Below are 22,036 nucleotides of genomic sequence, written 5' to 3' on the forward strand. Positions count from 1 at the left end.
GGTTTCCATACAATACCCAGTGCTCATCCCAACAGGTGCCCTCCTCAGCACCCCTCACCCACCCTCCCCTCCCTTCCACCCCCCCATCAGCCCTCAGTTTCTTGTTTTTACCAGTCTCTTATGTTTTGGCTCCCTCCCCATCTAACCTTTTTTTTATCTTTTTCCTTCCCATCCCCCATGGTCTTCTGTTAAGTTTCTCAGGATCCACATAGGAGTGAAAACATATGGTGTCTGTCTTTCTCTGTATGACTTATTTCACTTAGCATAACACTCTCCAGTTCCATCCACATTGCTACAAAAGGCCATATTTCATTCTTTCTCATTGCCACGTAGTACTCCATTGTGTATGTAAACCACAATTTCTTTATCCATTCATCAGTTGATGGACATTTAGGCTCTTTCCATAATTTGGCTATTGTTGAAAGTGCTGCTATAAACATTGGGGTCCAAGTGCCCCTATGCATCAGCACTCCTGTATCCCTTGGGTAAATTCCTACCAGTGCTATTGCTGGGTCATAGGGTAGTTCTATTTTTAATTTCTTGAGGAACCTCCATGCTGTTTTCCAGAGCGGCTGCACCAATTTGCATTCCCACCAACAGTGCAAGAGGGCTCCCGTTTCTCCACATCCTTGCCAGCATCTATAGTCTCCTGATTTGTTCATTTTAGCCACTCTGACAGGCGTGAGGTGGTATCTGAGTGTAGTTTTGATCTGTATTTCCCTGAGGAGGAGTGACATTGAGCATCTTTTCATGTGCCTGTTGGCCATCCGGATGTCTTCTTTAGAGAAGTGTCTATTCATGTTTTCTGCCCATTTCTTCACTGGGTTATTTGTTTTTCGGGTGTGGAGTTTGATGAGCTCTTTATAGATTTTAGATACTAGCCCTTTGTCCAATATGTCATTTGCAAATATCTTTTCCCATTCCGTTGGTTGCCTTTTAGTTTTGTCGGTTGTTTCCTTTGCTGTGCAGAAGCTTTTCATCTTTATAAGGTCCCAGTAGTTCATTTTTGCTTTTAATTCCCTTGCTTTTGGGGATGTGTCAAGTAAGAAATTGCTATGGCTGAGGTCAGAGAGGTCTTTTCCTGCTTTCTCCTCTAGGGTTTTGATGGTTTCCTCTCTCACATTCAGATCCTTTATCCATTTTGAGTTTATTTTTGTTAATGGTGTAAGAAAGTGGTCTAGTTTCAATCTTCTGCATGTTGCTGTCCAGTTCTCCCAGCACCATTTGTTAAAGAGACTGTCTTTTTTCCATTGGATGTTCTTTCCTGCTTTGTCAAAGATTAGTTGGCCATACGTTTGTGGGTCTACTTCTGGGGTTTCTATTCTATTCCATTGGTCTATGTGTCTGTTTTTGTGTCAATACCATGCTGTCTTGATGATTACAGCTTTGTAGTAGAGGCTAAAGTCTGGGATTTTGATGCCTCCTGCTTTGGTCTTCTTCTTCAAAATTACTTTGGCTATTCAGGGCCTTTTGTGGTTCCATATGAATTTTAGGATTGCTTGTTCTAGTTTCGAGAAGAATGCTGGTGCAATTTTGATTGGGATTGCATTGAATGTGTAGATAGCTTTGGGTAGTATTGACATTTTGACAATATTTATTCTTCCAATCCATGAGCAAGGAATGTTTTTCCATTTCTTTATATCTTCTTCCATTTCCTTCATAAGCTTTCTGTAGTTTCCAGCAGACAGATCTTTTACATCTTTGCTTAGGTTTATTCCTAGATATTTTATGCTTCTTGGTGCAATTGTGAATGGGATAAGTTTCTTTATTTGTCTTTCTGTTGCTTCATTGTTAGTGTATAAGAATGCAACTGATTTCTGTACATTGATTTTGTATCCTGCGACTTTGCTGAACTCATGTATCAGTTCTAGCAGACTTCTGGTGGAGTCTGTCAGGTTTTCCATGTATAATATCATGTCATTTGCAAAAAGTGAAAGCTTGACTTCATCTTTGCCATTTTTGATGCCTTTGATTTCCTTTTGTTGTCTAATTGCTGATGCTAGCACTTCCAACACTATGTTAAACAACAGCAGTGAGAGTGGACATCCCTGTCGTGTTCCTGATCTCAGGGAGAAAGCTCTCAGTTTTTCCCCATTGAGGATGATATTAGCTGTGGGCTTTTCATAAATGGCTTTTATGATGTTTAAGTATGTTCCTTCTATCCCGACTTTCTCGAGGGTTTTTATTAAGAAACGATGCTGAACTTTGTCAAATGCTTTTTCTGCATCGATTGCCAGGATCATACGGTTCTTACCTTTTCTTTTATTAATGTGATGTATCACATTGATTGATTTGCGAATGTTGAACCAGCCCTGCAGCCCAGGAATGAATCCCACTTGATCATGGTGTATAATTCTTTTTATATGCTGTTGAATTTGACTTGCTAGTATCTTATCGAGAGTTTTTGCATCCATATTCATCAGGGATATTGGCCTGCAGTTCTCTTTTTTTGCTGGGTCTCTGGTTTAGGAATCAAAGTAATGCTGGCTTCATAGAATGAGTCTGGAAGTTTTCCTTCCCTTTCTATTTTTTGGAATAGCTTGAAAAGGATAGGTATTATCTCTGCTTTAAATGTCTGGTAGAAAGAATGAAATATGGCCCTTTGTAGCAACATGGATGGAACTGGAGAGTGTTATGCTAAGTGAAATGAGCCATATAGACAAAGACAGATACCATATGGTTTCACTCTTATGTGGATCCTGAGAAACTTAACAGAAACCCATGGGGGAGGGGAAGGAAAAAAAAAAGAGGTTAGAGTGGAAGAGAGCCAAAGCATAAGGGACTCTAAAACTCTGAGAACAAACTGAGGGTTGACGAGGGGTGGGAGGGAGGGGAGGGTGGGTGATGGGTATTGAGGAGGGCACCTTTTGGGATGAGCACTGGGTGTTGTATGGAAACCAATTTGACAATAAATTTCATATATCGAAAAAAATTTTTTAAATAAAAATCAATAAATAAATAAATGTCTGGTAGAATTCCCCAGGGAAGCCATCTGGTCCTGGACTCTTATTTGTTGGGAGATTTTTGATAACTGATTCAATTTCTTCACTGGATATGGATCTGTTCAAGTTTTCTATTTCTTACTGTTTGAGTTTTGGAAGAGTGTGGGTGCTTAGGAATTTGTCCGTTTCTTCCAGGTTGTCCAGTTTGTTGGCATATAATTTTTCATAGTATTCCCTGATAATTGCTTGTATCTCTGAGGGATTGGTTGTAATAATTCCATTTTCATTCATGATTTTATCCTTTTGGGTTCTCTCCCTTTTCTTTTTGAGAAGCCTGGCTAGAGGTTTATCAATTTTGTTTATTTTTTCAAGAAAACCAACTCTTGGTTTCATTGATCTGCTCTACAGTTTTTTTTTAGATTCTATATTGTTTATTTCTGCTCTGACCTTTATTATTTCTCTTCTTCTGCTGGGTTTGGGGTGTCTTCTTCTGCTAGGTTTGTGCTGTTCTGCTTCTGTATCCTTTAGGTGTGCTGTTAGATTTTGTATTTGGGATTTTTCTTGGTTCTTGAGATAGGCCTGGATTGCAATGTATTTTCCTCTCAGGACTACCTTTGCTGCATCCCAAAGCATTTGGATTGTTGTATTTTCATTTTCATTTGTTTCCATATATTGTTAAATTTCTTCTCTAATTGCCTGGTTGACCCCTTCATTCTTTAGTAGGGTCTTCTTTAACCTCCATGCTTTTGGAGGTTTTCCAGACTTTTTCCTGTGGTTGATTTCAAGCTTCATAGCATTGTGGTCTGAAAGTATGCATGGTATGATCTCAATTCTTGTATATTTATGAAGGGCTGATTTGTGACCCAGTATGTGATCTATCTTGGAGAATGTTGCACGTGCACTGGAGAAGAAAGTATATTCTGTTGCTTTGGGATGCAGAGTTCTAAATATATCTGTCAAGTCCATCTGATCCAGTGTATCATTGTTTCTTTATTTGTTTCTTTATTGATCCTGTGTCTAGATGATCTATCCATTGTTGTAGGTGGAGTATTAAAGTCCCCTGCAGTTACCAGATTCTTATCAATAAGGTTGCTTATGTTTGTGATTGTTTTATATATTTGGGGGCTCCCATATTCGGCACATAGACATTTATAATTGTTAGCTCTTCCTGATGGATAGACCCTGTAATTATTATATAATGCCCTTCTTCATCTCTTGTTACAGCCTTTAATTTAAAGTCTAGTTTGTCTGATATAAGTATGGCTACTTCAGCTTTCTTTTGACTTCCAGTAGCATGATAGATAGTTCTCCATCCCCTCACTTTCAATCTGAAGGTGTCCTCAGGTCTAAAATGAGTCTCTTGTAGACAGCAAATAGATGGGTCTTGTTTTTCTATCCATTCTGATACCCTATGTCTTTTGGTTGGAGCATTTAGTCCATTTACATTCAGTGTTATTATGGAAAGATATGGGTTTAGAGTCATTGTGATGTCTGTAGGTTTCATGCTTGTGGTGATGTCTCTGGTACTTTGTGGTCCTTGCAACATTTCACTCACAGAATCCCCCTTAGGATCTCTCATAGGGCTGGTTTAGTGGTGATGAAATCCTTCAGTGTTTGTTTGTTTGGGAAGACCTTTATCTCTCCTTGTATTCTAAATGACAGACTTGCTGGATAAAGGATTCTCAGCCACATATTTTTTTCTATTCATCACATTGAAGATTTCCTGCCATTCCTTTCTGGCCTGCCAAGTTTCAGTAGATAGGTCTGTGACTAGTCTTATAGGTCTCCCTTTATAAGTTAGAGCTTAATTACGTTCTTACAACCCCACTTCTCACAACTCTGCTGTTCTTTGACGTCTCAGACTGCAGGCTACCCTTTCTGTGTGCCCCACACCAAGCACTGACCATGCTGGCCTGTGTTAGCTGTTGTCCCTGCCTCCTCTACCAGATGATGAGCTAGGTATTGGACACCATGGCTGTTTCTTGTGCATTTTTCCTTAGAACCCAACGTAGTCCCTGAGACATGTTAGATTCATGGAGATGAAAATCAAAGTTAACATTTATTGAGCACTTCTAAGAGCTAGAGCACAGGGACACCAAAGAAGACTGTTAACCACCATTACTGCTTCACAAACAAGGAAATATAAGCTTAGAGAAGTAAATATCTTGCCCTGAAGTAGGCAGCTGGTTGTCACAGGACAAATATTTGTTGAATGTATAATAAGATGTCACTTGTCACTTCAGGAATATTGATTCCATAGAATAAAAGTAATTCTGAAAACCCAAAATTGTCAATATTACCAACTATGACATGATATATATATTTTTTTAATATTTATTTTTGAGAGAGAGAGAAACAGTGTGAGTGGGGAAGGGGCAGAGAGAGAGAGAGACACAGAATCTAAAGCAGGCTCCAGGCTCCGAGCTGTCAGCTCAGAGCCCGACATAGGGCTCAAACCTAGGAACCTTGAGATCATGACCTGAGCCAAAGTCGGACACTTAACTTCCTGAGCCACCCAGGTACCCCATGACACGATACATTTGAAGAACTTAGCATTTTATTTGACTTAAAGACATTGGTTTTGCATACATTGATCTGCAGCATTACTTGTTTTGGATTTCTCAGTTTCTCCTAATAACTTCTCCCTTTATCAGCACTATAGAGGGTGATGAATCAATATCCCCATATCCTCCCATCACCAACTCCTCTGCCTAATACAGAAGTTCTAACACTTGAATAGGCATCACAACTGGGAGGGCTTATTGAAACAGATTGCTTCTCCTTTTCCCAAGTTTATGATCCACTGGGAGCCTGAGAATCTTCATTTCTAATGATATCTAATGACTGATACTGCTAGCCCAGGGGCCCATTTTGAGAATTCAAGGGAACTACTGCACCCATGTTTACACAGTCATACCCCCTGCTGCTCCAGGTCCCTTTCCCCTATTTGCCGTGTCCTGGAAAACACAATCTACCTATACCTGCATGTTTGAAGAGAGATCCCTTGTTATAAACAGACCCTTCTTCCCCTGGGAGGCTTGTGGGCCACTGATTGACCCAGTAAGAAGAGACAAGATTTGAACTGAGAATGAGATCCCTTGGCCTCTGGTCCTGGCTCTATCTGACTTTACATGACCCCAGGCAGGTCCCTGCTGAAGTCTCTTCTCCACACAGAGAAAGACATGGCATCAATCCCTAAGGACCCCTGGTCTCAGATTTTCTTTCTCTGAAATGCATATTCAAGCAGCTGACTCATCAGGCCATACATGAATGTACGACAGTCTCTGCGGAGCAGACCACTGTAAACAGAGCCACATTTGTTCATCCATTCTCATTTCCTGCTGAAGGGGTTCAGAAACCATAATTGCCTACAATGAATTTTCTAATTCAATTATTTTTTTATAACTTCATTGCTTTAGGACTCTTTGGCCCTATGTGAAGTGAGAAAATGCTTCTGTTATAGCTCATTATTAAAAGCAGCCATGCCTCTTTGTTTATATGAAGTATTTATATAAATAATACCAAAATACCACATTTATTTTTTTAATATGATTTATTGTCAAACTAGCTAACATACAGTATATACAGTGTTCTCTTGGATTCGGGAGTAGATTTCCATGATTCATCACTTACATACAACACCCAGTGCTCATCCCAAGTGCCCTCCTCAATGCCCATCACTCATTTCCCCTACCCCCATCAACCCCTCAGTTTGTTCTCTGTATTTAAGAGTCTCTTATGGTTTGCCTCCCTCCCTCTCTGTTTGTAACTATTTTTTTTTCCTTCCCTTCCTCCATGGCCTTCAGTTAAGTTTCTCAAATTCCACATATGAGTGAAAACATATATCTGTCTTTGTCTGACTGAGTTTCTCTTATTTCACTTAGCATACTACCCTCCAGTTCCATCCTCGTTTCATTCTTTTTCATCACTTAGTAGTATTCCATTGTATATATAAACCACATTTTCTTTATCCATTCATCACTTGATGGACATTTGGACTCGTTCCATAATTTGGCTATTGTTGATAGCACTGCTATGAATATTAGGGTGCATGTACCCCTATGAATCAGCACGCTGTTTCCTTTGGATAAATTCCCAGTAGTGTTCTTGCTGGGTCATAGTGTAATTCTGTTTTCAATTTTTTGAGGAGACTCCACACTGTTTTCCAGAGTGGCTGCACCAGTTTGCATTCCCACCAACAGTGCAAGAGAGTTACCCTTTTTCCACATCCTCATCAACATCTGTTGTTTCCTGAGTTGTTAATTTTAGCCACTCTTGAGTGGTGTGAGGTGCCACAATACTACATGAAAAATTTTTAATTTTTTCTTTAATGTTTATTACTTTTGAGAGAGAGAGAGAGACAGTGGGAGCAGAGTAGGGACAGAGAGAAGGAGACACAGAATCCAAAGCAGGCTCCAGGCTCTGAGCTGTCAGCAGAGCCTGATGCAGGGCTCAAACTCACGAGCAGTGGGATCATGACCTGAGCCGACGTCAGACACTCAACCAACTGAGCCACCCAGGCGCTCCCAGTACCACATTTTAAAGGCTAATGAGGGGTTTAAAAGACTTTTATCTCACATCACTTATGACTAATTTCTCACCTCAGAGTAAATCCAGTGAGGCTTGTTGGAAGTGCCTGAGCACTGCTGAACACCTTGCAGATCAGTTGGGTAGGAAAAAGTACAGTATTGCTCCTCACGGTTTAAGAATTCAGTAACAAATGCAGGTGCCCCAGTGATGAGGCAGTGGCGAGGCAGCAGCCCCAAGGGCTCTAGGTCCTATGGGGACAAACAGTGGAGCTTTTTATCCTGAAGTAGAATCTCTGAAGGATACACTCATACCTTGCTCAACTCAGAATCATGTCAGTCATTCAAGTAAGGGCTAGCCCTGCTGCAAGCTTCCTTTGTGACTGGCTGACTAGAGGGTAAAGTTCTAACCAAATGTATTTTACTCACACAATTTCTTTTGAGTGTACATTTTTTTAAGAAAGAGAAACACTTGACAAAGACCTCTTTTGTATCCAAAATACTTTTCTTTCCATGGAATCCTTGCCTTTTGACCCTAGACTTGGAAAAGAGTATCTGAGGTGTGTAAGTTCCAACTTTAAACCACTGGAGTGGGGAGCCTTCCTAACCAAGGGGGCAGAGTGGTTTCTTGGTGCTGTAGATGAGGTCCTGCCTTCCCTCGGATTTATTTGGTACAAGGATAAAATCAGGAAGCAGTTCCCAGCCATTCTCACCTGTGGTAGGAGCTAGATTTCCCAATCTTCCTCTGAGGTCAGCTTGGGTTCATGAAGTCTCTGCTTCCCTCTAGGTGGAGGCTGAGCTGATTGACAAGCTGGACAGCATGGTGTCAGAAGGGAAAGGCGACGAGAGTTACAGAGAGCTCTTCGGCCTGCTGTAAGCTGCTTTAGCCCCAAGCACCCCACACTGGGGGAGGGGGTGAAATGGGCTGATGAGGGGTAAGGGTGCAACCCATGCTGGCTGGGCTTCAGAGGGTGAGTATCAGGAGTGACCTAGATTGTTCCTAGTCAATAGGACGGTGGCATTATGGCAGCAAGCTCTCAGGGATTGCCATAGTTGACTAAAGAGGTAGAGACAGGCGGTAACTCTGAGCTCTTAGATTTGCTGATAGGAAAAGGGTCTTTATATGTCTTCATAGCATGCACTGTATCCAGTTGGGCACACAGCCCATGGGGACTCTCTGAGGGCTCAGTGCTGGCATTTCTGAGAGGTAAAAAGTTAAATCCTTGCTTCATAAGATGGTACAATCAACTTGAAAAAACACTACCATGGATCTTGTGACTTTAAAAGTTGTGCCCACTCTCCAGGACAGTTTCCCTGTTTGTGAAACAGGGTGTTTGTACTGAGTGATGTCAGGGATTTTCCCAGGTCTACATTCATAGCTCCTGTCTTTTTTTTTTTTAACATTTATTTATTTTTGAGACACAGAGAGACAGAGCATGAACAGGGGAGGGTCAGAAAGAGGGAGACACAGAATCTGAAACAGGCTCCAGGCTCTGAGCTGTCAGCACAGAGCCCGATGCGGGGCTCAAACTCACGGACCGCGAGATCAACCTGAGCCAAAGTCGGACGCTTAACCGACTGAGCCACCCAGGCGCCCCTCATAGCTCCTGTCTTGAAATGTTGGAGGCCAAGAGTCTTTGCCACAGGGCTAAGTCCAAAGGAGGGACTCAGGAGAGCCATGATTCTCCCAGATAGATAGTGATGCTGGACATTTTATCTTCCAAAAAAACAAAATCTTTAGACTTTTATAGCTCTAGAGTCCCCTCCCATCTCACTCATTATTTCCAGCTTTAATATTTTCTTTGTTTTCATGCCATTTTGAAGACAAGCCTATAACATATTTTTCCAATAATAATACTGTACATTTGCTTAGAACTTTACAGTGTACAAATGTGTTGACGTTTCTTACTTAATCCTCACAACACACCTGTGAAGTGAGCAGGGCAGAAATTATCTTCATGACTAAAGGTGGTGAAACTGAGATGAGGAAAGTGTTAGCATGCCCTCAGTTGAATGACCTGTGAAAAGCCGATCTGGGGGGAGGACTCAGATCTTCCAATTTCAAGAAGGGGGAATCTTTCTACTATCTCCTACCCACTTTGTTCCTTAATGAGTCACACAAAATGTGAATTTATGAAATTTAAGTAAGTATAATTTGTGTAAATGAATCTATACCTTAGTATTTTTCTTTTAGCTAAAGATGTTTCTAACTGTGGAAATAATGCAGAGAAATCTCTTCCTAAGTCACTAACAGATGATTTTACTACAAAGGAAAAAGCACACAAATAACTTGCACTTACTAATTACCTGACCAAATAGTGTTTCATAAACTCTTCTAAATCATGTTTGAGGACTGAAAACTTCCGAGAACCATAAAGCAGCATTTCCCAATTTGTGTTTTGGGGAAGTTGCTGGGGGAAAAAAGTAAGTGGTCAGTTCAGAAAAGATTCAATTAAACAAAATTGAACAGACCTCTATTACAGGACTTAGCAAAGCCTTTAATAGGCAGAAAGATGTGAAATATCTCTGACAGGAGTGTGTAGTGACCAGCATTTCCCAGGCTTGTTTGCTCGCAGAACACCTTTCTTGGTCCTCCAGGACAGCAGAGCTCTGGAGAATAGTTTGGGAAATACTGACACAGTGGCTTCATCCACACAGCTCAGAGGACAGAGCAATGGTGTGCCTTCTCTCTCTAGTAATATAGGTCACATGGGAAACCCTCACTTTCCCAGAAGCCTCAGTTCAGGCCATATACTCTGTGTGGGGAAGACTGTCGCCGTCATGGCAGCATTAACAGCAGCCAGGTTGTGAGTGGGAGTACCCAATGCTGGGCTTTTAGCTGGGCCTGCCACTCCAGGTGACTTTCATGACTTTTAGGGAGTGAGGGACAGTATAGAAAGGAATCAGGAATGAGACCTGGACCTGGGCTCATCACTAGAGCAAGCAGAAATTCTAGGTCATCATCCTCTAGGAGAGGTCTGTGGGAAGGCAGAGAAGCCAGAGGCTACCCTGAGGTGCCAGGAGCATGGGCTGGCAAATGAGAAAAGGACCTGGGCATTTAGCTCTTGGCTCTGGCAATTTTCACTTGGAAACATCCCCTGACAGTGGAGATGACCAGGTATAACTCCTAGTTTCACTCACTGCCCTTCATACTGGGCCCTCAAGACTAGTCGGAACCTTTTCCTTGGTTTACATGAAAAGTTGAGTTTGTATGTTTGCTGAGGATGCCTCTGAGTGGTGATGGAGGTAGTTGGCCAACTGCAAAGCCAGATCCATCCTCAGTGGGCTCTTATTCATCTGCTGTTTTAGAACAAACCTCACAGCATATACCTAAAGGGCTGGGGCTTTAAAACCCCTTCCTCAGTTCATTGGCATCCTTAGGAACTTATACAGGAAAATGGAAAATATGCTCATCTGTTCCTGCCAGTTCAGTAATCACCTTGTCTTTGCTTTCTGCTGCATGGAGTAGAACCCAGCTGTTTGGGCCCTACCCCAGGTAAGACTGTAGTGTGGTAAGTCTTCTGTCTCCAGATCCATCACAGGCTCCGTGGGCTCTGGGACCTCACTTTTGTGCCCAAGGAAGGCTCATAAATTGTATACTGTGTTTGTTTCCCTCCACCCTCCCACTAATAGCCTACTGGAGAAGGTTGAACAGGAGACATGGCGTGAAACCGGCATTTCCTTTGTGACCTCAGTCACCCGCCTCATGGAACGCCTTCTTGACTACAGGTATCTTCTCCGGCACCTACCTATCTGACCTTTTGTCTGATCAGGATACTTGCCTCAGCAAGGACATCCTCTGACCTTAAAATTGAAACCATGTGGCCTTCGGGGGGAGGACTCTTCTGGTTTGGGTGCCATCATCAGTCATTGGGAATCTAGTGATGGCCAAAGAGAGGGAAAGAGTCCTCTCCCAGGGGTAGGCCAGGGCTTCCTAGGATCCCCCCTGATGTGTGAGCACATATATCCAGGAGGCATCCCAGGGACACGCAGGTTTCCATCCAGAAAGGTCACAGCTCAGAGCAATGCAGCAAACAACTGTAGGTCCTTTGTGCTGTGTTCCTGAGAGCCATATGACAGATGGGCGGGGAAATATCACCCGGTACAGAAGTGTGACACAGCAGGACTTCCAGTTGGTTTTTCCAGGCACTGGGGATCCTACTTTTCCATGCCTCCATTCTTTGCCTAAAGTGTTTTTTTCTGTCCCTTGGTCCTGACCGTGAACAGATTAGAGGAAGCAGCCTGTGAGCTCAGAGATCTTTATGCTATGTTTAGTTTGAGAGTTCATATAAAATTAGTTTTTTCATGAAATCTTGCTTTCTGTCATATCACAGCTTTTGAATTACTCCAGATGGGGCAATGAAGCCACCATTGCAGGCTTCATTATTCTCTTAGCAGAGTTCATGTGGTGGCTCCTTTTAGGAGCCTAGAGGGAGGTGATAGGGAATGAGGAATGACAGAGGAAATCCATCCCCAAGCAATAGTTGTCTTCTCTGTGCTACAAGACATGTAAACGCCAAAGGAGAGCACTTCCAACCCATGCATCAGGAAATGAGGGGGTTTAGGCCACCTCCAGTTGCTGCTGAATAGAAGGTACTCCTATGGCAAGACTTCTGCTTTGCAGAAGACTCAGGTGTCCAGTGTACTATCTGGACATGGAAATGGAATTCCTGAGAAATGGGTTCCCATGTTAGGCATCCCCTCTTCCTGTAGCACAGTTGTGCTTGTGCAAGTTTCAGCCCATTTTTCCTGGACCTTAAAAGTTGACAAGTGGCCTTTTGGGGATGCCTTTTAGAATAGTGGACTCCTTTGTTCATGCCATATCCCCAGCCTTTTCTGTACCTGCTATCAGACAGGGAAGAGGGATGCACAAAACTCTATACCTCCCCCACCCTAAAACATTTACTAAAGGTTAAGCTCTATTCACTGTGGCCTACCAGAAAGAGCCTAAATTAATTTCTTAGCCTAGTTCTAGCTGCCTGTTTGATTTTTGTATCTACCTTGTACAAACAACTCAAACTCGTGGCCAAACCCAATTTCATTCTCTTCCATTTCTTGTCTCAATAATGGGTTCATTAATAAACAAAGTTCATGCTCTTTCACATGGCAGCAAAGCCCCTTCATAAACTGGCCTTTGCCTACTCCTCCAGCCCTGTTGCTTGACAGTCCCAGCACCCATGTGCACATGCTAACCTCCTAGTGTTGCTCCCTGTTAACACAAAAGGAAATACCACAATGTTTATCATGGCTCTTATCTGTTAAAAATACACTATGTGCTTTGTGCTTGACAAGCATTATCTCTAATCCCATAAGGAGCTGTGAAGGGTTATCCCTGTTTTTATCAGTGAAGAAACACCAGTGATAGGAAATGCCATTGCTGGGATTTGAACCCACATCTGACTCAAGAGCCATGCCCTATTCTTTCATCCGTGTTGTCTCCACTCACATCCCTTCTCTTCAGGCTTCTCTACATGCTATGTCCTCCCAAGAGTGGCCTTCCTACCAAGCCCCATCAAGGAAGTTTTGCCAGATAAAAGCTTACCTGGATCTCTGTATACACTTCTTTCAAAGCATCAGTCACCTTGCATGATAATCATTTGTCACCTTTCTGACTCATTCAATTGAAGAGAGAAGCCTCTTGAGGGCAGGGACCTTGTCCTTATCTCCCTGGTCCCAAGTGTACAGTATATATTGACCAATTGGAAGACCGTGCAGGAACCAAAGTAGTCTCTTTTACCCCAATGCAATTTAGTGCAATAAGAACCTACTAAGAAAATAGTTGACAGATACATATACATTGATTAGGCAAATAATTAATAGGTTATACTCCAGAATGATCTGAACCTAGAGTGTGAGACTCTGTTTTAGACTAGCATGAACCTTAAGTACTCAGAGGAGTACCTCTTCAACTTTTGTGTGAATGATACTCTGTGTCAGATATAAGATGCTCACTGGTGGCAACTGTATTTCTCAGGTTAGGAAGCAGAGCCCCGTGGGGTAGGGGGAGTGGTTCTTAGTGCCCTGGAACATACAGGGACAGGGCTAGGGTTGCCAAGCCCTTGGGACTTTAAGTGTAACCTCCACCTGGAAAAGGAACTGGAGGTTATGGAGCCTTCCTTTCTCAGGCCTCTCCAGTTGCACTAAGGGCTGCCTGGGCCCTGGTCTAGGTCACCACAAGCCCAGTGCTCACAACCGGTTGCTTCAGAAGCCTCTTTAGGAGGGTCTTCCCTGTTCGTCCTCCAGAGAAAGAACAGGGGAGAGCAATGGCTGCACCCAAGTCAGAGGCTTTAAAAGGTGTCCTCTATGTTGAGTAGCCACACAGAAGTGATGCACAGCCACACAGAAGAGAAGAGGCAGCTGCTGGCAGTACATGGGAGAGGTGGTCATAGAGCACAAAGGTGTAGGGAATGCCCCTGCTATCACAGGGTTGAGGACAATACTTTCCTGTTTAATTGACTTGGCAATGAAGTTCTAGTTATAGCCAAACAGAAGGTGATGCCTGGTAAGTGTTTCAGATGCTTTCTAGAAAAAACAAAACAAACAAAAACAAAAAAAACATTAAATGCCAAAGTAGCTAGTTGAGACCTCACTACTCTCTATCCGCCAACTTATTGGAGAGACAGATGCTTCCTGCCACTTTCTATGTTGCTTGTAACTAACTAGTTGGCCATCTGGTCCACCTCTTAAAAAGTCACAGCACTTTCCTGTCCCTACTAGCACTAAAAGGTTCTGCAGTAGCCTGTTAAGGACCCCCATGTCTGACTACAGAGGAACCAAATGCCATATGGCAGTTAGGGAACCAAAAAAGGAGGACGACCTTGGTTTCAAATCCCACAGAGCTGCCACTTCTGATAGTAGCCCTCCATAGAAGGGAGGACACTTGGCTTTGCAGAATATCATGAGAGTTGTGTGGATTTTTCAGTATTCCTTTCTTTCAAAGAAGTTATCCCTTTGTGAGCTGGATTGCAGCTGGGAAGGCGGGAATAACTAACTTTGTCACATTATCACCCAGAGGTTCAGTGACTTGGACTAAGGCTCCTGACTCCCAACTGTGATGTTTCTCACTGGGCCCCATGCCTGTTAGTAGAGCAAAGTCAAGATACTCTCTCCACCTGATCTTAGTGGTCCATAAACCCACTTATGCTGCCTTTCCCTAACACACAGCTACACAAGGAACTGTATCTATATGCCAGGGCACTGTAGAGTGCCATAGAAGGAGACACAGCAAACAGATGGAACTCTGGCTGGCTGTGTGTAGAGGAGGCTTCTGGCGAGATTCACCATTCTGGTTCTCCTTCTCCTTTGTCTCCTTGTGCCAAGCCTCTGCTACTTCCAGAGGAGCTTGGTTTTGACCAGTCCTCCTCTCTCCCTAGGGAAGGATCCATTCTCAGTGTTCCTGTTGTTCTGTGTCTCATAGACCAGCCTTGACCCCTCTTACACCCAACCCTGCTCTGATCAGCATGAATGTAACTCAGCCCTGGGTGAAGCTACCCCTAAATCAGAAAGAAACTTTAAACCTGCTGCTTCTACTTAGTACACAGGAAGGAAACCATAGGGAGAAAAGCCAGTAAGATGGTTAACATGGTGGCCATGCCACGGTTGCTGTAACCACAGGGTCTTGAAGCTAGGTCTCTGGAGTGGAGCATATTGGCTTCTGTTGAACGCTGACCTACAAAATGAAACTTTCCCTGTAAGAAAAGCTCTGTGCCTCTCCTTCTGGGGACTTGAGGATTTGACGTTTATCTTTACTGATACACTCTTCTGTGCTGAGGATATTGGTACTACCCTAATGTACCATCTGGGCTCTACAGTCTGCCACCAGAATGAGAGGTTCAGTTGAACAGAGATCTCTGAACCCTAGGAGTGGGTCCAAACCTCAGAGGGAGCTCACTGTATAGCCCCCACCTGTGGAAGCATTTTCTGTTGGAGAGCATCTTAATTTAGGGTTTAGTTATACTAATGCCTCTGTGACACTGCAGTTCTATGCATTGTTCCAGAGCCACCACTTCATGCCATGGGACATTCATCTGTGCTTTCCTTTCCAGGGACTGCATGAAAGGAGAGGAAACAGAGAATAAGAAGATTGGCTGCACTGTTAACCTGATGGTGAGAAGACATGGGCCCCTCCTCCTATCTGCCCAGCGGAATAGCTTCTGGCCTGCACTGTGACAGGCTTGGCCATTCTACTGTGGCTGCAAGCCTAAGGACTTGAGTCAGGATATCAGCTCTGTCCCTAATATCTCAGAGACCTGCACCTCACCAGTCACATTTTCACTTGAGAAAGGAATGTTCTCCTTGGACAGAACTCTACCCTTGGCCTCTTAACAAGGTCCAGTCAACCCTGAAATACCCTAATTCCCAGTCTGCCTTGGCACTCCTCCTCTTTCTCAATATTTGGACTCCCGCAGATCTGCCATTCGTTCCACCATACCTGGGGAGCAGTTGTGCCTTCTGGCTGATCCTTTCTATTGCTGGTGCTGTCTGTGCCCATGGCCTGCCCTCCTCCTGTCCAGTACACCCAGGGCTTTGGCCAGCTGCCTGGAGCTCAGGTATGGCCTCCACAGGTGGAAACCTCTCTCATCTTTATGCGTATTTCCTTTTCTCTCTCACAGAACTTTTACAAATCTGAGATAAACAAAGAAGAGATGTATATCCGCTATATCCATAAGCTTTGTGACATGCATTTGCAGGCTGAAAACTACACAGGTGAGTAGAAGGGGGACCCAACCATGTCTCCCTGTGAGGACAGACTGGACAGGTGTGCACAGCTAGCAGAGAAAGGCTCTGAGCTGGTGCCTGACAGATCTTAGCGGAGTGTTGGGGCTTATGTTGCCCCCTCACTTCATTCTTTCCCTCAAATCCTTTGTCACATATGGCAGAAAGAAAGCAGGCATAAATTCCACTTGTGCCTTCATGCCATGTCCTCTGCTGTCTGAGGCTGTTCTGCTCTCTCCTTGCCTCCTGTCCATCCCCTCTGAGGCCTCAAGGGTAACCTCCAAATTCTCATGCACTAGGTTCAGAGCATCCTGAGCTCACTGTCCCTCTCTAAGAGCAGAGCCTTCTTGACCTTGAAAACCTTCACAGCCAGAGCTACATGAGGCCATAACACTGAAATATCTGCCTAACTTCTGAACTTGCTAGCAGAACTGCTTTGCAGTCTAGGCTCTTCCCCGCAAAATGCACAGCAGCCCCACTTTGATTTTCCAATAGAAAGTATTGAGAGTGTTCATCTGGCTTTCTGACGGACCATATAGGGCCCCTTTCTACAATTTATTACTAAGGCCCTTTCTAATAGAACAAATTTAAAAGCATTTCAGCCTGCCTGTCACACTGTTTACTGAGTACCACTCAGTCAGGAGGGTATGTGCATGCATGTATCTCCTGACTGATCACCTGGTGCCATAGCTTCCCCAAAATAGCCACCTTCTTCACTGTGGTGGCCAGCCACTACATCCTAGCTCTTGAGCCATAGGACTTGAATTTGTGTGACAAACCATGAAATTCAAGCTATTCTTATCCACAAACATTACTAGAATTAGATGGGTTTGTAGAAACACAGAACCCTCCTTCCTTATTTCTAGATGTAAGGGATTGTTTGGCATAGATTCCACCTTTTCTGACCACATAAGTTAACAAGAATTAAATCTGAAATGACTAGACTGAATCTGCCATTCTCTCCGTCTACTTCCACCCATGATTGCAGCAAGCCTCTGAGAAGACAATAGACTTTGATAAATTCCATATAATATAGAGGCATTTACTAAATTCCTAGAGGTCTGGGCCATGACTGAGAGGTGGGGTCAGGGATTTGGACAGAAAGAGAGGGTGCTAAGCCTTGTCTCTGGCGGCCTCAGGAATAACATCTGAAAAGGATATGATCAGAAAAGAAAAAAATTTCACCTGGTTTCCTAAATTCCAAAGGGAGCCCTTGAGTGCCTCAGGAGCTTGTTCCCCAGAAATAAAAGACTTCCCATCTGGATCCAGTAAGGAAGCATGTGCATCCCTGGGCAGGAAGGTCCAGTAACCAGAGCACAGGCAGAGAGGCAAGGATAAGGATGAGGAAGAGCCTGGGGAGTGGCTGCAGGCAGGTGTGTTTGGCTAAAACTGGAAGTGGGTCACGGAATAGTTAGAAATGAGATTCTTCACAGTTATTGGTAGCGGACTTGAGTAGGGCCTTGAAGGCCAGACAAAAGCTAGAGCTAATTACCTTACCACTAGGAGATGCCCACCAAAAATGACCAAATAGAACAGGAAAGAGCAGACTGTATAATAAGGACCCTGATCAGTGGCTGTAATTAAGTGTGACTCATGCCTTAGAATTTAGGGCCACAGTATTTAGTTGTTCTTGTTTTATATAACTTTCTTGAACAGTTCCACATGTAGGGTAAAGTGTCACTAGGCCTCTGCCCTGAGTTCAGCATCAACTTTGAGCTCCTCCAGGAATGGAGCTTCTGGCTACAGGCCCATCACACACTTACCACCATTTACACGTCTCTCTGGTCCTTGTAGAAACAGTAGAGACGAAGGCCATGCTAAGGTCAGAAAATGTTACTGTAGGCACTGGGGCTGGCTTAGGGAGGGCTGAGAGAAGACTTGATCAGTGCCCTCCTGCAAGAGCCAGTTCTGAGAAGGTTGGAAAGGAAGCTGTAATACATTGACTAAAAAGGAACCCAAGAATTGTCTCTGACATGTCTGTGTCTCCCAAAGCAAGGTAACTTGTGCACAAATTCTCAGGTAGCTCGGTCATACTTCATCTGGAGCCCAGTATCGATAATTAGGCTATGAGAGGAAGTTGTCTACCAGGATCTTTGACTCCTTAATGCTATGGGCAAAGGTTATTGGCTGGCTGGGCAGCCCCTCTATGTAACCTTTGGTATCCAGTTTCCCTGACCTGGGCTGCACATGCCCTATCCTAGCAGAGTGCTTGGGCTAGTCCCCTGGCACCAGACTCCCCCTGGACCCCTGAGGAGAAGTCCCTGGATCTCCATATTGCCTGTTCCCCACAGAGGCCGCATTCACTCTGCTCCTCTACTGTGAGCTGCTGCAGTGGGAAGAACGGCCACTTCGGGAATTCCTCCACTACCCATCCCAGACAGAGTGGCAGCGGAAAGAGGGACTGTGCCGCAAGATCATCCACTACTTCAACAAAGGCAAGGTAGGTGTCATTAGGCAAGCTGTTCAGCTCTTTGGGTTCTACAATAATGCATGCCATCTAGGCATGCTGCAGAGGGTGGTGTGGGGGCGATAAGTGGGTGGATGTCCACGTATGTGCATCAGCTTTGGAGGCAGCATGATTTTCTCTGGGGAAAAAAATATGTAACAGTTTAATTCTGTGGTTTGGAAACCAATTCCAGATTGAGGGTATGAGACAGCCCCACAGAGCACCCTTGCACGTCTATAAATGCTGATGTTCCTATAGCAGGGGCTTCTGCCCCTCCCCTTACATTTATTAGATTACATAGAGAATTAATGTTGATTTTCTAATCTGCCATAGAACATATGAGCTATAAAAACGAACGGATTTTAACCTTAGTCAAAGGAGGCCTGTCCTGCCTCTTACTAGTACATGTATTTATCTTGGATTTCCCTTCATCACAGCACAGACTAGACTTCTATCATCGGGATTCTTCCCCATCAGGCTTGAATCTGTAGGATTGGCAGGCAGTGTCAGCATTGGTTTAGGCCTCCTTGGTGCTTCCCAGCCATCCTGCTTCTATCTCTCAGCAGGCTCCTTATGGGGCTTTCTGACCACCTACAGTTGGTTGTGGCCCATACACTGAAAAGGCTGGGGTTGTGTGACTTGTTGATGCTGTTTGCTCATTATTCAGCTTTGATCATTGCTTTAAAAACCTGAATTTGGGGTGCCTGGGTGGCTCAGTTGGTTAAGCATCTGACTTCGGTTCAGGTCATGATCTCACAGTTCATGGGTTCATGTCCCACATCAGGCTCTGTACTGACAGCTAGGAGCCTGGAGCCTGGTTTAGATTCTGTGTCTCCCTCTCTCTCTGCCCTTCCCCTGCTCGCACTCTGTCTCTCTCTGTCTCTCAAAAATGAATAAATGTTAAACAATTTTTTTAAAGGCTGAATTTAAGGAGCGCCTGGGTGGTTCAGTTGGTTAAGTGTCCAACTTCAGCTTAGGTCATGATCTCACAGTTCGTGAGTTCAAGCCCCACGTTGGGCTCTGTGCTGACAGCTCAGAGCCTGGAGCTTGCTTCAGATTCTGTGTCTCCCTCTCTCTCTGCCCCTTCCCCTCTCATGCTCTGTGTCTCTCTCTCTCCTTCTCATAAATAAACATTTAAAAAATTATTTTATTTTATTTTATTTTACTTTTTAATTTTATTTTTTATTTTTTAAAATTTACATCCAAATTAGTTATCATATAGCGAAACAATGATTTCAGGAATAGATTCCTTAATACCCCTTACCCATTTAGGAAATTGGGTTTTTTTAATGTATTTATTCATCATAAAAAAGAAAGATTTAAACATTAATGGCTTTTGCTCATAAATCAGAAAACATTCATCAGTTTTATATAACATAGGAAACATCTTTGTCAAAAGCATTCACCCATGCAGGAACCTTTCCAGAATCTCAGGAGCTCTTGTGTAACCTAGCCTGGAAAGGGAGCCCATGCTCAGCATTCGGGCAGCCACGTATGACTGATCCATAGTGCCAGCCCAAAGCCTCCTCTTGTTGCTGGTCCAGGGCTGGACTTAAAGCCCCACACCACTATACTTTCAAGCCTGCCTTTCTGGCACCCAGCCCACCTGGAACTGTCATCTACCCACATCCCCAGCAAGCCCTGCCAGCTCAGGAGTGGAATGATCATGGTGTGAGTGTGCATAAGTGCTTTTAGTGTATTAGTTCTCTTTGCTTTCCATGGGCACAGAGTACACAGTGGAGAGTTGTCTTGTTCTGACAGAGCCTACCAGTGGGACATGGGAGCATTAATCATTCCCCTCTTCACTAAACACTACAGTAGTGTTTAGAAAAGCAGGTTTAAAGCTTAGTATGGATGAAAGAATGAAATGCAAAACCTGCTTGAGTATCATAGATGAACAGATTTGGGGGAAGGACTGGAAGGCTCCGTAGGCCACCTTCTTGAGGATTTCGCACTCATTCTAGTAACCCTGTTTTTTCTGTGAATTTCTGGAGGAGCAAGTTCTGTGCTGAGTGCAGAGCCCTTTCATAAGCTCATCCTCAAAGAGATATTTATCACATTCTTGAGTTAATATAGAGGGTCCAACTTCTGTGTTTCTGTGCCTCAGTACCCCCGTAGAACCAGTGGATAGGGCTAACCAGCTCTTTAAAGCATTCAAGTTATTATTATTATTATCATTATTACTATTACTATTGGCTCCAGAAAAGCAAAATCAGGCTGCTGCAGAAAAAGTGTTCCTGTAGGGTTCTTGGTGTCCAGAGAAAAGCTGCCTTGACAGCAGGAGGAGGGCAAAAAAGAAGACTCTAGGGATGGGCAGGTAAAGGGGTTATAGCCCTCAGCATTCCCAGCACACCCTGCCTCACAAGCCAGGCCCTCTACTTTTCTTCCACACTCTCCCAGCCTCTCTGTTATATGCTTTATACAGATAACCTGACTTCCTTTGGTCCTGTGTTTATTTCCTGAGCACCCAGAAGGACTGAGTCAGAAGTTCAACTCATGGCCATACTCTAACCCTGGGCCATTCTCTTCAGTGATGAGAGCCTGGAGCCTGCCCCAAGCTGGACTGAGTTCCAGTCCACAGAGGGTCAGCACTCCCAGGCCAGACAAGGAGAAAGGAAAGAAGTAAAGTTGAAAAGAAGGAAGGAGAGGCTCAAAAATGAGAGTTGGTCCTCCATCGCAGGGCAGAGGGAGCAGACAGGAAGGAAAGCTAGCAGAGGGCTCTGACACCTGCTTATCTGGCATACAGACCATTAAGACTAGAGCAGCCTTCTCTGTGGGGCTGGGCTTGGGCTCTCCTGACTGAGAGTTGCTATTGCCCACACTCCTCTGAAGAAATGATGAATCCGTTGCTTCTAATATGTTGTGTGTAAACAGAAGTACAGGGGCGCCTGGGTGGCTCAGTCGCTTAAGCGTCCGACTTCGGCTCAGGTCATGATCTTGTGGTCCGTGAGTTCAAGCCCCGCGTCAGGTTCTGTGCTGACTGCTCAGAGCCTGGAGCCTGTTTCAGATTCTGTGTCTCCCTCTCTGACCCTCCCCCGTTCATGCTCTCTCTCTGTCTCAAAAAATAAATAAACATTAAAAAAAAAATTAAAAAAAAAAAAAAAAGAAGTACAAAGACCACCAGTCTGAGTCCTGGGCCTTTGCCTTCCTTTTCACTTTGATTAGAATGAGCCCTAAGTGAGTGTAGCTTTTGGGTCATCCCTGTCAAAGGGGCCACAAGGATGTGTAAAAGCACCCATCTTGCCAGAGCTGGTAGAAATAATTGGATTTCAGACATTGGTAAGAAGTTTTGGAGTTGGATTTGCCTCCTGCCAGAAGGCACGAAACCAAGAGAAAAAATTTAACCAGGGATGCACTGTACCAGCAACACATTCCTCACCTGTGATCAGAGGCAGCTCTCAAAGCCC

General features: G+C 44.0%; 1 protein-coding gene across 1 annotated transcript in view; it reads left to right on the top strand.

Moving 5' to 3' along the window:
* DOCK3 (dedicator of cytokinesis 3) overlaps positions 1-22,036 on the top strand; it is a 560,028-nt gene that overhangs the window by 509,607 nt on the left and 28,385 nt on the right. Inside the window, exons 33-38 of the mRNA XM_049640567.1 lie at positions 8,256-8,341; positions 10,938-10,964; positions 11,102-11,197; positions 15,514-15,574; positions 16,081-16,174; positions 18,475-18,623. Coding sequence (XP_049496524.1) covers positions 8,256-8,341; positions 10,938-10,964; positions 11,102-11,197; positions 15,514-15,574; positions 16,081-16,174; positions 18,475-18,623 — 513 coding nt within the window. The remainder of the gene's footprint in view (positions 1-8,255; positions 8,342-10,937; positions 10,965-11,101; positions 11,198-15,513; positions 15,575-16,080; positions 16,175-18,474; positions 18,624-22,036) is intronic.

The sequence above is a fragment of the Panthera uncia genome, chromosome A2, assembly GCF_023721935.1.
Source record: "Panthera uncia isolate 11264 chromosome A2, Puncia_PCG_1.0, whole genome shotgun sequence".
NCBI lineage: Eukaryota > Metazoa > Chordata > Mammalia > Carnivora > Felidae > Panthera > Panthera uncia.